Source organism: Molothrus ater, chromosome Z, assembly GCF_012460135.2.
Source record: "Molothrus ater isolate BHLD 08-10-18 breed brown headed cowbird chromosome Z, BPBGC_Mater_1.1, whole genome shotgun sequence".
In the NCBI taxonomy this organism is placed as follows: domain Eukaryota; kingdom Metazoa; phylum Chordata; class Aves; order Passeriformes; family Icteridae; genus Molothrus; species Molothrus ater.
The window spans coordinates 46,205,320-46,221,724 of NC_050511.2; the positions used below are offsets into that span (position 1 = coordinate 46,205,320).

Below are 16,405 nucleotides of genomic sequence, written 5' to 3' on the forward strand. Positions count from 1 at the left end.
TTCCAGCAGGATGAAATATGTCAAAAATCTGCAAACACATTCTTAAGCTCTGCAAACCTGGCATATAGAATACTGCTTTAACTTCTGTAACATTGCTTTGGCCTTGAATTCAAGTCTTTGCCCATTTTCTTGGATTGCAGCTCTAAGCCACATTCACAGCCAGATAAAATATTCTGTAAGATAGGAAAATGTAGTGGTCAATACATACCATCATTCAGTGTGCAGGAACCCCTCTAACCTGTTGATCTTTCAAATTTTCTTAAATTCATATTTAATATGAATAATAACACTTTAAAGACTGTATACTTAATGTAGTGAACTTTTCTTTATTAAATTATCAGCTCATTTTGAACACTTTTGTTTTCAGAGCTTTTGAATGTGCAGCAAAAAGGAAATTTTCAGTCAAGGTGAATACGTAACTAGACAAGGCTAGGAATGATTATCAGCATTCTATGGACTTGCTCTGTGCTTCAGTCCTGTTGGGACTCGCCTGCCATGCCCTTGTGCAGTTCAGAAGCTACCTTCTTGCCCTAATCTTCCATGGAATCAAGCTTTCAAACTTGTAGTGTACTATCATTCTCATCACCACCCATCAGTAGTGTGTGAATACACTTGCAAACATGAGAGTAGGTACAGCCATTACAGACAACAGTAAGGTACAGCTTAACTACTGCAGTCCAACTGGAAACCATTTATTGACTACCTTACCCACCAAAGGGACACAGCTGCTGTGCAGTAACATTCTGAGCTTTGGTCCATCATAGTCTTTATCTGCAGCCCTTTTCAAACTACCTGGACTAACCTTCCAGCTTGTACATAAAAGGTATTAAAGCAATTATGCTACACAGTAGTTAAAATACTGTGTCTTTGATAAACATGGTGGAATAACATAGGAGATTGAACAGATTAGTTTTAGAAGATAGACAGCTAAGGTAAGGTTTAACAGAGCAAGGCTAGAATACAGCCCCTGTGACTGCTCGGTGAGCAAAGGAAGCAGAACACAGATTTTCTAGATCACTTTGTTTCTGATTCAACCACCTTGGCAGACAGAGGTCCAACCTAGAGATGAGCAGCAGTAAGAGGAAGTCTTCCCTTCTCTTACTCTCCAACTCTCCAGTTCACCACCCTAGTGGGAGGAAGTGTCTGCAAAGGTCAGGGAGGACAAGCACACAGTTCAAAAACATCCAAACAGCCTCTGCACCACAGATCTTTGATTGATTGAAAACCTAGTGGAACACAATAAGCAGTAGAATACCAAAGGTCTTAACTGCAGTGCCCTCTCCTTTGTGTTGAGCCTCAGATAGACAGCCAGAGTGACAGAAGAAAATTATACACAACTACTTACCTGCAGAAGGCAGCGTCCTCAGTCCCACTGGAACAAGATAAGCCCCTTAACAAGCCTGCTGTTTAAGTTTTCTTGAGCTACTGTCTAGTGTGACAAATTGGATAGTGGAGAAGTTTTTCAACTAAAGCTCTCAAGAGTTTTAAGAAAGCTTAAAGAAACAAGGAGGACAGCCTTGCACAGACCAGAAGCACTGCTGGCTGGAGATTCACCAGCAAGGTGAAATCACTAGCAATCAAGAGAAATGTTTACTCACACTTAATTCAAACACCCTCTGTCAAAAACAAGCAGGAAACTTCTCAATTCATCCAAAGTCAACACATTTTGCTGTTTAACAGATCTTTAATATCAGTAATGTAGGAAGTGACACCTCAGTGCACAACAGCACAGAGACTACAGTTTTGGAGGTTCTCCCATTTCAGACACAGAAAGGAAACATCAGGAAGAACATGCAATCAAACGATGATCAGCTCTAGATACACCATGATGTGGTCCAAAAATACACATTGAAACAATAAATCAAATTACTGCAAACATAGCTTCTCTGAGTAAGGTTAATATATTGCATTTGTAGTGTCTCCATTGAGCTTTGCTTCAGCGAACCAGTGGAGCCTGCTTGAGCGAGATGAGGACTGAACGCATGCGGGACACATCTTTTGCCTGCTTACTAGACTTGGGATTAAAGTCACAGAGCTGAGCCACACGTTCCCACTCAGTGCCAGGAAAAACTTCTTCTGCATCATTCACAAAGGCTTCTTCAGCTGCCCTAAAAGCAATGCAATGCACCTTGTGTTAATGCCCAGCATGTAAGGAACTCCTTCCCTCTTGAAGGATGCAGTTTCTTTCAGCATGTTTCATAAGAAATGTGACCTGACAGCTGCTTGTGGACATTATGGCCACGTAAGCTCCCACTGCCCCAATCCTGGAGATGAAAGTAGACTGCAGTAGTATGCTATGCACAAGCAGTGCAGAGGATTGCAGAGGATTGTGTAAAATGTTGGAATACAGGTGTTTGGTTTTAAGAATACGTATTGAGTCTTTGCCTAAGGAGTAACCACACAAGCTTCCAGGAAGTAAGGTACTTCTTTTGTAGGCATTTTATTTATGGAGAAAGCCCAGGTCTTAAATAGTTAAGCCTCTGCTGCTTGATGGCTTATACTGGACATTTGCCAACTGGAAATTTACAACTGCCTGCAAGCATGTCTTAAACAAATTCTGTTTGAGGATTTAAATCAGCCCCAAGGCCTATAGGCCATCATAAAACTATCTGCTGATGATTCCCAATGCTGTAGTGAAGCAGCATGAATCATAAGGAATTTAAGTCAGAATCCCATGCTTGTGAATGCAATAAACTACAGCGTATCTTGGCAGAGGAGATTACTTGTTTGAGGTCACCTCACAGAACAAATGGATTTCCCCTGCTCTCACCCTAAGGAGACTCTAAGAAGGCTTTGTACATTATGCACATTATGTACACTGTACATTATGTACAGTGGCTTCCCAGCTGTATTATTTTGGCTTTTCTATGCTGCCAATAGCATTGCTTCAATGCAGGGATAGCACTCCAGCATCTAGTTTACATGATGTGGGGCCCTGGTAGCTGCCTGAGTGCAGAAGCAGTAAGCATCAAGAGATCAAACCAAATCCATCTACTCCAACAAGCAGTACAGAGAAAGCAGTGAAAATGACTCTCCCATGAGGGTTCAGCACTATTCACAAGGATGATAAGGTTACAGACACCACTGAAGACAAGGATCACTACAACACTGCTACTTTATGTGACATGACACTTTTAAAGGGCAGTGAAGATTTTTTTACTTAACTGTTCTAGGCTGTAGCAAGGATGATTTATGTTTGTGCTTAAAGGTGAAGAGAAGAAAAGAAACAAGGAGAGAAAGTTTAAGTCAGATATAGAAAATGAGAATGAGTTTAATGCAGATGATTAGCTGGCTGAACATGCACTAGTAGCTTAGCCTACATTCAGGAAACAGGCAGCCAGTTTTATTATGCAGCACTTACACTGCACATTTGCATTGGACATATAACAATAATGGTTTTATTGTAAAAATCTAACAAAATCAACTCCAGGAAATTTCAGAAAAGTTAAACACCACCTGTAAATCCATCATTTCACAAGTCTTGGTTTACATCTACCTACAGTTAGCTGTCAATTTCACACCAAATCTTCAATATTAATGCACTCAAAGCCAGAACACGGCTCACCAATACACCTTCTAAAGGTGTCACCTTAGAATCTGTGACATGTCCATCTTTCAATTCAAGTCTACAAATTAAGGGAAGAAATTAAAATACATGAACAAGCCAATGAACATTGCAATCCTTCTACCCCTCAGAAACTAGCATACTCACTGGGGCTTGAAAGTCCCAGCTCTATTTTCACTGACCTATTAGGCTGGCAAAACATCTACACTACTCCTAAATGTCTTCCCAGCAGTTTACACTGATTTCTCAATGCCACCTTCTTGTACTTTCTATCTGTTCTCTAATAGCCTCCTATTTCTACATGCATGCACATTTTCTGCCCTGATTCATGTCAGACAATTCCCTTCCACCTTCCTTGGCTTCCCTGTGAACCTTTATGTGCAAGTATTGCTTGAATATTTTTCAGATATGTAGGCAAAGCAGGTGGTCACTGCCTATTACAGAATTAAACACTGCTTCTCTGTGGAAGGACTAAATACAGCACCCATGTGAAACTGCAGGCACTAACTCACATCCCCAGCAAAGCATCTTGCTAAGCAATGTTCACTGGCCTGGAAACAACTGTAAACCCTTAGGTCTAAAGAGTACTCCAGTCATTACCATAATTCCAGGGCTATGTACACTACATGACTTAATCTGAAAGTGCTAGGATTTGTGCACTGCATACAGGAGAACTGCACTTAATACTGCAGACCAGAAGTGGTCCAAAAAGTAAATATTCAGAAGGCACCTTCAGACATTCAGCACTATTTTTGATCCTGCTTATTATCGTGTAGACTAGCAAGCAGAATTAGTAGTTAAGCAACATACACATAACCAATCACGTCAGCGAAGGGTTGTTTGTAGAAAGCTTCATCTGCCACCCTAGGTAGCAAGTAGTCCAACAGGCAGGCAAGCAGGCAGGAGAAAAGAGATAAGGATGAGAAGTACGGAACACAGCTGGAGGCAGTTTTAACAAGCATATTAACCTTGCATCACCTAGACTTACGGTAACAGGAAAGCAGTTACCACATGGAATGGATCAATTAAGCATTGGTCAGAGGGGCAACACAGAAATTCTTCCACATCCTAGAAGTTTAGATCAGCTAGTTGAGGACTAGAGCCCCAATGTTAGCATTAGACTACTCACAGAGGACAGAAACTACCAGCAGGCAAGAGATCTCACCAGGGTGATGAGAATGCCAAACACTTCTGTGCAACACCTGTTTAATGTGCCCTGCTCCAGACTCCGTATCCTGCACTCAAACACTGGCCATAATAAAGCCATGAGGGTATTATGAACTCTGGCCACCAACTAGGACAGTACTAATCCTGTTTCCCTTTCTTCACTCAACCAAAAGGTGGTGAATTCCTCAGTGAATGTTATGGAAGTGGCAAATCCATAATTCTGAAGGCAGTGTAGGCCTCCTTTCTTCCTTTAGAAAGAAGAGTAGTCTAGCTAGGACTTTATTTAATAAAGACAAACCTGATGGCTATTTTGATAAGAAAAGCAGTATTTCAAAAAAATAAACTAACAAAATAAAACAAAATTAACAAAACAGCAGTTTCGAACAGCAGTTTTGAACCCTGTGAGTTCCCAAAATATAAAGCAGTCTTGATGATTACCTAGAATGAAGTAGAGATTTAAGAGGCATTAAGTCAGTTCTATCACTTTTACCGTCATGTACCTTGAAGTCAAAATTCCACAGGGAACTTCTAAGAAAGTGTAAGAGCTTACTATTCCAGCAACCAAGTCATCACTTTCTACCACAGGACCCATAATTAGACAATTCAAACCACTACAGACACAATCAGCATTTAGTTTTTCACTAGTAGAACTGAGTCATGTAATTTCTGAACTGCTTCCAAAAAGAGCAGCAAAAGATTTTAAGATATTTAATGAAATTACCTGTAGCAAAGATTAACTAGAATGCCATTTCCATATGTTCTAAAGTAAGCAAGTAAGAATGCTAGTCTCAGGGTAGGTAACTGCAGACATTGAAGGCCTGTGCAGCTGGGAGCATGACAAGAAGTGGGTAGAATAAAATATTTTCTGGCCATGTTAAAGCTTCGTGTCCTAAGGAATCTTCAGTAATACCTGATCATCATCTTAATGCTTCCTGGATATTTAATCTAGATTATCTAAGAAAACTTAAAAACGTAGGTCGTAGGAGTGTTTAATGATCTGAAGGACTATTGCCTTAGGACACAGAAGAAGTATTCTCACCTCGCTTCCTAATTATTTTCATAACTAGAACCATAACTCCCCTGATGACTGGAAAAACTTTACCTGTTACTGGCTTTTGTTTTCTCGAGCTTTTCATCTTGCCTTGCATACCACTCTTCCAACTCTTTTATTGCTTTCTCTTTCCATTCTGCTTCCTGCTTTCGTGAGTTTGCATCTGAAGATTTAAGAATTGCTTTGTCAGTCACGTTTGTATTCAAATGCATCTCACAAACATTTCAACTTATGGTTCAGGGTGCACTCTAGTGCAGACACTTGCTTCACCAACTCAGGTAAGGGTTAGGAGATTTCCTGATTTAGTCTTAGGAGAACTCTAAATACTACAAACATTCAAAGGATTAGCTGAACAGAACTCCTGTCCTGCGTAACTGGGACAGTCCACTTCAGTTTAGGATAGGCACTTTGCAGAGTAGCTCAGATTCAGTCAATCTGTTGGTCTGCAAACTGCTCAAACCAGAAACAGACACCTTGCTATGCCAGTGCTAGAACAAACCTTAGTAAAACCTCTATGCTTAGACAAAGTGAAGGAACCTGGCACTCCACATACTTTTACACACAGCCCACAGTTCAGGACAACCTCACCTGCTGTAACTAATACAAAAGAGGAGTGAAACTGTCAGCTTTATCCAGAATTACATCTTACAGAAGGTCTTGTCCTAACAATTTCAAGCAAAGGCTCCTCCACCATGTAAGTGGGAAGCACATCAGTTTGTAGTCTCTTAGACACTGTCCATGGGTAGGTACCACTGCATTTGATAGCTGTATTTAGTTTAATTAATAATCCATTATTTTCTTAATTTAGTTATTAGATTAAGATCCATGTGACAAAAGATGGCCTCAGCTATTACAAAATGAATAATCTTTATCCTTTGAAATAAACTACTAATGCCTGTAGTATTTATTACCACCAAAGCTTAAAAAAGCTTTTCATTTTCTGTCAGCTCATCTCTAAGTAAAGGTTGAGAGAGCCACTTGCTTGCTGACTCCCACACCAGTCTTAAGTCTGCTTACTAGAAGACTCATCCAGGAAGCATGTTAAGACTCTGAAGAAGCACTGCTATGGTTCAGAATTCTATTGCTTAAGAATCATAGAATGGCTTGATTTGGAAGTCGCCTTTAAGATCATCTAGTTACACCTCCTCTGCTGTGGGCAGAGACACCTTTCATTAGACCAGACTGCTCAAAAACCCCATTCAGCCCAGGATGGAGCATTCTCAGCTTCTCTGGGCAGCCTGTGCCAGTGCCTGACCACCCTCACCACAAAGAATTTTTTTCCTAATGAGTAATCCAAATCTACCCTCTTTCTGTTTAAAGCCATTCCTCCTTGTAAACTACACAATGCTCTCTTGTAAAAATTCCCCCTCCAGTTTTTCTGTAGGGCCCCTTTAGGTACTGGAGGGCTGCTCTAAGGTGACCCCAGAGCCTTCTCTTCTCCAGGTAGAACACCCCCACCTCTCAGCCTGAGAGGAGCTGACATTAGGTTACTCAACAAATACCACGCTTACCAAGTTGCTCCAGACGCTCCTTTTGCTCCTCTCTCCACTTACGAATACTTTCTGGTTCTGACTGCAGTCGATCTACTTGGGAGATGGCAGCATAGCAGTCCGTGGGACCATTACTCTCCTTGGAGGAAAGGAACAGTAAAGTCATTTGTGTAGAACAAGTGATTTGGGATAACTGCCTGCCAGCTATATAAAATTATACTCTATTTGAACTGAGCCAATAACACATTCATTTGATGTTGTAACACATTTCCACCATTAAAAACATCTTGCTACAAATCACAGCAGAATCAAAGGAAATTAACACAGAGATTCCTCCGGAAATCAGGGATCAAACAAAGATTCAACACAACTGGAAATACAAGTGCCACAAACACTTAGTGCCAGAGCACTAAGCCTGCAGAATGCAGAAGACAATGCCTAGCACCTCACTACACAGTTGCAGGCCATATATTCTCTGAGTTCATCTCACCTTAAATATTTGTTGTGAAATAATTTTCTTTATGGTTTTGTGCACAGCAGTACAAAACATTCTTTGCAGCTTATTTGTCTACTTCAAGAGACATCTGCATATCACATTACAAAATCTGGATTGCTGTATGCAGCTTATAACCCAAGAGGCATTTTAATATTTAATCATCAGAACAGTGAGAGTACTAGCATCCTTTTCACAATGTAACATCTCAAAGACTCGAAATGAATAGGGCTAACATTAATACACCAGATTTACAAAGCTAATGAATATTGTGGTATTTGCTACAGAAGATACTCTAAGTTTAATGACTTTTATTGCTTCATCCTACCCCTAGCAGAGTTAAGGAATACCACTCCTATGAGTACCAGGTCGACTGCAGCTGACCACAGATTTGGCTTGCTCCTCTCTGGACTTCTTGTAGCCCTCAATGAAGGAATAATGCAAAGAGAAGACACTAGGCTGGTGCAACACCACCAGGCTTCACATTTCATCCAAAGCAAAATAAACTGGGCAGCTGCAGGGCCAGCTAGTTACAGGTAGCTAAAACTGAAGTTATGTATAGCCCATTCAGTCTCTTCTTTCTGATTAAGAGGAAACTCTGTCAGCCAAAGCAACTGATCTCTTAGAATTTCAAACACAAAATCAAGGTACCTAAAAAGGGAAATCTACCTTCTCTTGTACAAGGAAGAGCAAAGGGCCTGTGAAATACAGGTTGTCCCATCAATCTCACAGTAATGCTGAGGATATAAGAATGTCAGCAGCAGTGAAAGCTGTTTGTCTCCACAAAGCTCAGCATTCACTTAAAACTCTAAGGAGAAGTACATCGCTTAAGTTGCTTCTTTCCCAAGCATTCATTTAATCAGGCTAACGAGTCAACTGTGACACCAGGCAATGACCATGCCGTGAAATTCAGTTACGACAAAGTGATTGCCTTAGCGTGCCTCCTTCCTCCCTGACACCAATTAAGCAGGTATCTCCTTCTTTTGTCATTATCATGGCTGTCTAACATGCTTTCATACTGTGATTGAGCTTTTTAGCCAGAAGCTTAATTTCATGCATCTTCATGTCACTAAGAAATGTATAATGTTTTCAGTCCGTTCCTTGTAAGACTATTTTGATAATAAGACAACTAGGATGCATGAATTATCTTTAAAGAGCAAGCAAATCTGAAAACTCTACTTTAAACTAGGTAATCAGAGCACACTTTCAGCTTAGCAGCCAGTGTAAGTCAATGTAAAGTCATATCACTGAGCCTAACAGTCTGCTTTACAGTGCTTACATACTGTTAAGCCACATTTCAAAATGAACTGCTGTTTTATGTGGCCTCTAAGTTCAGAGGACAGGCATAATTAGGAAGACTGACAACTCCACGAGATGAGCTACCAGTACAGAAGACCCTCCTCAGATATGAGACAAATTTACTTTAAAGACAAGAAATAGGAAGTATTAGTCTACATTAAGGTAAAGTTCTCACAGTAGAACAGCACATTCTAAGTACAGAATACTTCTATCTTACCTGATAGACATGCCCGTTAGCCACTCCATCAACGGCATCTGTAAAGAGGTGACTTGTTTAGTCATTTGAGAAAGATAGAACAGCCAGATTTACTGATTTCTGTAACTTGTATGGAAAGCTTTACTAAAGTAGGTAATGTGGAAGTTGTGAAAGGGAATGTTACTTGATACCCTGCAGGGACACTTCCTTCTTCCTGCACTTTTCTGGACAGGCATGAAAAACCAAGTGAGCCACTGTTCTGCAGAACCAGAAATACAAGGTCATTTCTTCATCATGAGATCCTGCTTTTAACAACACAAAAAGCAGAGCTGATACTGGTGAGAATCTGCTACAGACTGTGTTCTAAAGCTACTAACACTTTGTCATCCCTCTCTTAGAAGCTGACTACTATACATCTGTTCTTAAGTTAAGAAGGATGACTACCAGTTTTTTAGTGTCTACCTGGAAGATTAACAATGCTGCAGCCAACAATTGGTAATTCTTATCCTACTTCTTATCTCCTAATTGGCTCAGAGATAAAGCTGACATTCCTAGGAAAGTCACCTTTCCGCTACCATCTGTGATGACATGCTTGATAGCTCCTAATTCAGTTGCAGCATTATTATCTCTGAAGTGACAGTGGCAACACAGCCGTAGGGAACAAATACCAGGTGTGAGTCAAACCTTTAAGTTTTTGAAACTATTTAAATCTCTGGACTATACAAAATACACCAAGATTTTCAGAAACTGCTAAGTATCAGCAGGGCATCTCTCTGGAGCAGCGCTACATAACATCTGTCAGCGTGCTATACCAAGTACTCATGTTACTCTCATATCACCATGGATAAATCTATCACACAAAAGTGTGTCCACAACCCTCAGTGAAAGAAGTGACTATACCAAAAAGTAAGCAGAAAAATCACGTTATTTTGCACCACCGTCTTAAAAACAGATAGCTGACTGACCTAAAACTATGCAAGTTATGCTGCTGTGTCCTCTTGTTTGCAGCTAGGTATGCACCAGTTTCATTGTTCTAGTGAATGGCACACAGGAATTTCTTCATACTCCTTTATCAGTGAACTGAAGAGCAATCATAAACTGTGTTATGTAGAGGACTGTAAATTCATTAGTTCAAGAATGGCAGTTAAGTTGGAGAATACTAGTCCCCAAGAACATAGTTAATAACTTTTGCAGGGGAAGACTCAATTAAGAAAAAATAGCTTTTCAGTTATGAGAAACTATATTGTATAACTAGACTCCCATAACTGAGAGATGGTTGCTACTTTGTTGGATTGCTACTCCTCTGGAAGGTACAGGAGGCCTTTAAAAAGACTACAGTCACCAGCTGGGTGAGAGGGCTCATAAATCTTGAGGATGCTTCCAAGAACAGTGATAATATGTTTTTCTTGTCACACCAAAAAACATTCATTACAGTCTTCACTACTCAGGCTGGCAGGCAAAAGGAACAACATCATTGTTTAAGGCTGTGCCTAAGATGAAACACATAGGTTTGCCTAAGGGCCATTTTTGTTCTGCACAGAAACAGCCACTAACAGAAACTGAACTAAGTGTTTCCAGAGGGCACCCAAGTTAAAAGTATTAGCAGTATTAGAACAAATTTCCCATCTGTTCTGAGCTCCCTAGAACTTGCAATTAAGCTGCAGAGTCAGCATGCTGACTGAGCTAATCACAAGCAGAAGAGGAAACAGAAATGTACCAGCATGCTGTCATATGCCAATACAAGTGTGCTAACTGCAACAATACCAATAGTCAAACATTCCTTCATTTCAGCTCTCCAGTCTTCACGCTTGTATAATTAAGTATAAAGTACAGAAAAACTGTCTGTCTGCCAGCCTTCACATCAGTAACCAATGCTAGTTGTGTATCAGATTTTTCTGTTCACAGAAACATGCAATTTCATAAGCTTCCCACAGAAAAAGCCTAAATACTGCTAGTGCCATCATAACATTTTCAGCAGCCATAAACAACAAGACTCCTCTACTGGCTTCAGAGTCCATCCAATTCTATCATAGTATTGTATCTCCTGAAGTTAAAATCCACATATTTAGAACCATCTCAGTTACCAATGATCCACACTCCTTGTTGTTTGCTTTTGAACTTAAGATAAACTTTTACTTTTAAGGCACTGTTGCAATGAACACATATAAACATATAAACATCTACAGTTCTGCAACACATGCTGACAGCATGGTAATAATGAACATTCATACAGCAACACAGATACCTTTTAGAGTGTGAAAAAGTCTGGAGAGGATAAGTCATATCAGCTGCCTTGCATTCCCAGGAGATACAACACCCAAGCTTGCCAGAAATAGAAAGCTAGCATTAATGCCCTCCACATTTACTACAGCTTACAAAAGAAAAGGCTGGGGAGTTTGAAGATAAATACAAAAAGCATTTTGTCACTTCTGTCCTAGAAGTCAATATATGGCCTCAGAGATTTATCACAATGATGATTAACTATTCTGAAGGCTGCTACTATAATTATTACCGCTCAGGATCACTTGGCCTGAAAGGAAGTTAGCTTAGCCTTGTTCACCAGCCTCTCTAAAGTCTTATTCTCAATGCAAAAGTGGACTGTTACCTGAAACATTAGAGGCAGGGCTTTGCAGTACACTGAAACATTTTTCTCACACTCTTTTAAAATAGAAGTATTTTTTATGAGTTACCTGCAGCATCTCTTTTAAACAATAAGTACTCTAAGTGCTGCTACTTTCAATAGGTTAGCAGCTCTAGTTAAAGAACAGAAGAACATAAAGTTTAATATATTCTGACATCAGGTTAAGTAACTTCACCACTCAAGGTCTAGTTTACCATCCTTTTTTCTTTTAGGCACAGTCATGCTTTAATTTTACCTACTTCTAACCCATAACATGATAAGAAAGAAGGATCATTTACAAAACTTTTGTTTACATAGTTATGAAAGAACCTGGAGAAGAAATAATTTTTCTAGCCATAACTCATCCTCATGCCTATGTGCAAAACAAAGACAAGCAGCTCAGGAAGAGTGCTTCTTTCCAGTGTTTAAGTTTAATCTGCTGTCCTATCAAAACCCATGAGTTCCCTCATTTTCGATATAATCAATAGGCTAGAATTAAAACACATCTGCAATAACACTGTGCTGTAACAGCTTCTATAATTTTCCAATCTAACAGCTTCTGTAATTTCCACCTTCTGTACATTTCCACTAGTATTCTCTTGAAAACAAAACAAAACGAAAAAAGATTTTTCTGTCCTGACTTCGTAATAATGCAGCATTACTAACACAAGCTAGACAGATACCATTCCTTTCTCATACCTTTATCAGTGCTGTCTTATGGGGCTCTGAAGCCTCAGACGCTGATTGCATAGCAAAACCCAGATCAATGGCTGTTCAAACAATTAAGAAAAAAATCAACAGCCAGACAAGAACTCTTTCTGTTTGTGGTGCTAACTACAGAGACAGGAGGAATCAATTCTTTCCTAAACAATTTCGAAGCAAATTGATACTCAGCTCCTGAAAGGCTATTGAATGAAATACCTAGAGAAACCACCAGACACAATTAATTTTCTTAATTGCTAGAGGCTCACGAACATCTTTCGAAGATAAGAGAAACATAGTTCAGTCAAGTTCATATAAAACTTACAGGTGTGAAAATGTAAAAGCAATGTCTGAGACTAGTCAGCCTACGTTAAAATTATGTATTTGCATGATTTTCAACATATATAACTGCTCGTCTTTGAATGAAATTGCCCATAAGAAGCTACTTGCCAAACTGCCAGGATGATTTGTATTGGCATACAGGATGTAGAAACCACACATTTCCCCTTGAACTCTCTCTCTCTCTTGCTCTTGAACCAATACAACCTCAAGATGCACTATTGAGAGAATCTCACTGCAAATACATGGACATTGATTCATCACTGAAAAATAAATGTCCTAAGATATCATGTTACCCATACCTAAGCAACAGCATTGCATTACTTGATTTATACAGTACTCTCTGCGTTCTGGAGCAGGGATTATGCTTCACCTTCCAAGGGAAATAAGATTAGGTTTTTGCATGCTCAGGCAGCTTGAATGGCATAGCTATTTACATAATGAATAGCCTACTGGATCAGGCCTGGATCAGTATTCCAACCCTGATCATGGCAACATGAAATGATACTGTGTGAGACACACGAGCCTGGCAGCATTCCGCCATTCCCACCATACTCACCCAGTATCCACCACTACGACAATTAACAGAATTCCCAATGATGATATTTACAATTCATGAAGCTCACTTCTGTCTATGTATTTGTCTAACTATTTACCAAGAGACTGAAAGTGAAAGACTGTTGATGAGAAACTATGATTCTTAAAACTGTTATTTCAAGAAGCTGATGACTGCTTGTGACTGTATCGGAAGTTAAGATCTTCAAACTTCAGTTGAGAGCTGCCCAAGTTATTAGTTTTGGCCCAGTGTTTATAAAGAACTTATCCAAGAGACCTGTAAATAAGGAGTTCAAGAAAGGTTATGGTTAAAAAAAGTAAATCCACAAATCCCTGGTCATTATGCTTAAGGATTTACGTAAGAAATTGCATTGTTTCAAGGAGAAATTTGCATTCACCTACTCAATTACAGAAGAGTTTAATGAGCTAATATGCCAGAGACTACAACTGTCTGATATTTATTAAGGTACTGATCAGATGATAAGAAATGTCTAACACAAATGGCAAAAGAAGTCATTAGATCATTTGTCACCATGCCTGAACCAGTACATTTTGCATGGCTGAAGTCTGTTCTTTTTAACATGGAGCGAGCAAGTACAGGCTCTGACAGACAACAGAGATCAATATTCTGTTAAAAAACAGGGCCACCACAAGTCCACAAGCATCGTCTACCATGCCTATTTAACACGCCAGAGCATAAATGCAATCCCAGGGCATAAAAGGAAGCAAGATGACATACAGTTCCTGCCTAGGGTTCCCAGATCCTTGGATCATATTATCATATTTATTATTTTATTAACTTATTCCTAAAGTTCTCCAATAACCCTTTTGCATTTTATGACAAGTCAACTTACATGACTTCAGAAAAAGTGCTTAAAAGGCAGTTTAAGAACTACTTCTTAATAAGAAACTAATCTAGAAGCATTAAACAAATCAACTTTTTGACAAGGAAACACTTTGCAATAGTCATCATTACATGTATGTAGAGAACATACTCTTCTAGTTGTTCTAGTATATTGTGGGCAAGGTCAATGATAGATTTTTTTTTCAACTACAATAGCTTTCACTTGAATGTTCCAGAGTCTGTTTGGAACATAAAGCCCATGTAAGGCATGATGTTTGTTTAAGGCTTCTGAAAGTAAGAAGGGAAGTGACCATTGTGTCTGTTTCTGCACTATACATAGAATACGGAAGTCAAATTATGTATGGTACCAAAACAGGATGGTGTTCTGATAACAATTATCCTCAAGTTCTTGTACTGGAACAAAATAGTCCCCAGTAAATACCTTTTTTTTCAGGAGTATGTAATCCATATATTTTGGAACTTATGAGTGAGCTGACGTTAAGAGCAGTGCTACCTCCAGATAAGCACTGGAAGGTCTCCATTACGCAGTTTATCTAGATGAGCTTTATTGACTGAAATACTACAAACGTGCCCCCTCATACATAAGATACCTCAGTAATATCTGATATCAGGTTGCAAAATGAAGACTTAATTCTAAAGATGTTCCAACAATGAACTGGGGAGCATTTATTCAACTCAGTCTGAAGGAGAGTGGCATCCTACTGCAGTGACAAAGGGAAGTCACATGAGAGCAAATATGTCTCCAGTATGTATTTGGCCCTGGTGGTAAGTAGAAGCAAAGTCTTCTGAGAGTGTTGCAACATCAACCCCTTTCCACTCGGGCTTCGGTTAAAACCTTTCAAAAGGAGAAGTGTTTATTTTGGGCTGCTTTAGCCACCATTAGACTATAATCCATACTTCTCAACACTCAGTTCCCACCCTTCTCCAAACGCGGGTTCTGCAGTGTCGGGCTTGCTACATTCAGTACAAAGGTTACCAAGGAACAAAGGCTAAAGGTTTAGTAAAATTAAACATTAGCTTAACTCCTCTTATGCTTTAAGACTAAGATCACCCCCGCTGAAGCCAGAAATGCAAGTGGCGGATTTATTCAGCTTTCAGAAGCCTTCCTTCAGACAGGCTCCTGGATTAGACGAGATCAGCACCGTTCTCATTAGGACACAGGCACGGCTTAGGCATCTTCAGGTGATACAAACTACAACCTGGGAGCAGGGAGGTAGCTCACCTTGCGGCGCAGCGCACCCAGGACGGCCCCGACCCACCCTCGGACCAGCCCCGGGCAGCGGGCCCCGCTCGGGGCACAGCGAGGGTCCCGCCGGCGCCGCCCCCGCCCGGCCGCGCCGCCCCGAGGGACGAGGGGACCCGGGACCCCTCAGCCCCCGCCCCACCCGCGGCCCCCGCAGGGCGTACCCGCGCCGAGGCCCTCGGGACCCTGCAGCGCCTCGGGCACCTCGCCGTTCTCCAGGATGCCGTAGCCCTCGTCGTTCTCGATGCCCGCGATCTCGTTCTCCTGCTGCGCCAGGAAAGCGGCGGCGGGATCCTCCTCGCCACCGTCGGGCATCCCGTTCCCAGCGGGTGGCTGCTGCGGCTGCTGGGCACTGAAGAGCTCCATGTCGGCCAGGGGTGAAGGCGGACAAGCAGCTGCGGCTCCGCACCGCGCCTACGCCGGGCAGCAGCGCGGAAAGGGCGGGATCCCCCCGCCTGCGCCAATGAGCGGCGAGCATCGCCGGCTCCGCCCAATCAGCGAGCGGCCGTGGCGGGGCCTGCGGAACGCGAGCCAATCAGTGCCCAGAGAGCAGCGGGTGGGCGGGGCGGGGCGGAGCGCGGCCCCCGTGCCCGAAGAGCCGGGTGGTACCGGCGGGCTCCGCTCCATTGGGATCCGCTCCATCGGGATCCGCTCCTTCAGGCTGTAGCCGGTCCAGAGTCGCCTCTGCCAGCCTGCCAAAGCACAGGCGCTCCGCTGGGACAAGACACGGGTCCATCGACAACTTGGAGACAAATTCGAACCCCCAGAATACGTCCAAAACATCGGTTGTGTCAAACATCTTTCGTGTTATTGGGTGTCT

The 16,405-nt window shown here is 41.3% G+C and overlaps 1 protein-coding gene across 3 annotated transcripts; it reads right to left on the bottom strand.

The window, feature by feature from the left end:
- Positions 1-1,664: 1,664 nt before the first annotated feature.
- CLTA (clathrin light chain A) lies at positions 1,665-16,008 on the bottom strand. 3 transcript variants are annotated; one of them, XM_036403973.1, is made up of 7 exons: positions 15,750-16,008; positions 9,283-9,320; positions 7,295-7,412; positions 5,835-5,946; positions 4,376-4,429; positions 3,166-3,201; positions 1,665-2,108 (listed from the first exon to the last, which is right to left on the bottom strand). In XM_036403973.1, the coding sequence occupies exons 1-7, from the start codon at positions 15,949-15,951 to the stop codon at positions 1,937-1,939; spliced, it is 732 nt and encodes a 243-aa protein (XP_036259866.1). In that variant the 5' UTR covers positions 15,952-16,008; the 3' UTR covers positions 1,665-1,936. The 3 variants fall into 3 exon arrangements, with proteins under 3 accessions (XP_036259866.1, XP_036259867.1, XP_036259868.1); XM_036403974.1 differs by lacking the exon at positions 3,166-3,201; XM_036403975.1 differs by lacking the exons at positions 3,166-3,201; positions 4,376-4,429.
- Between the last annotated feature and the right edge of the window lie 397 nt (positions 16,009-16,405).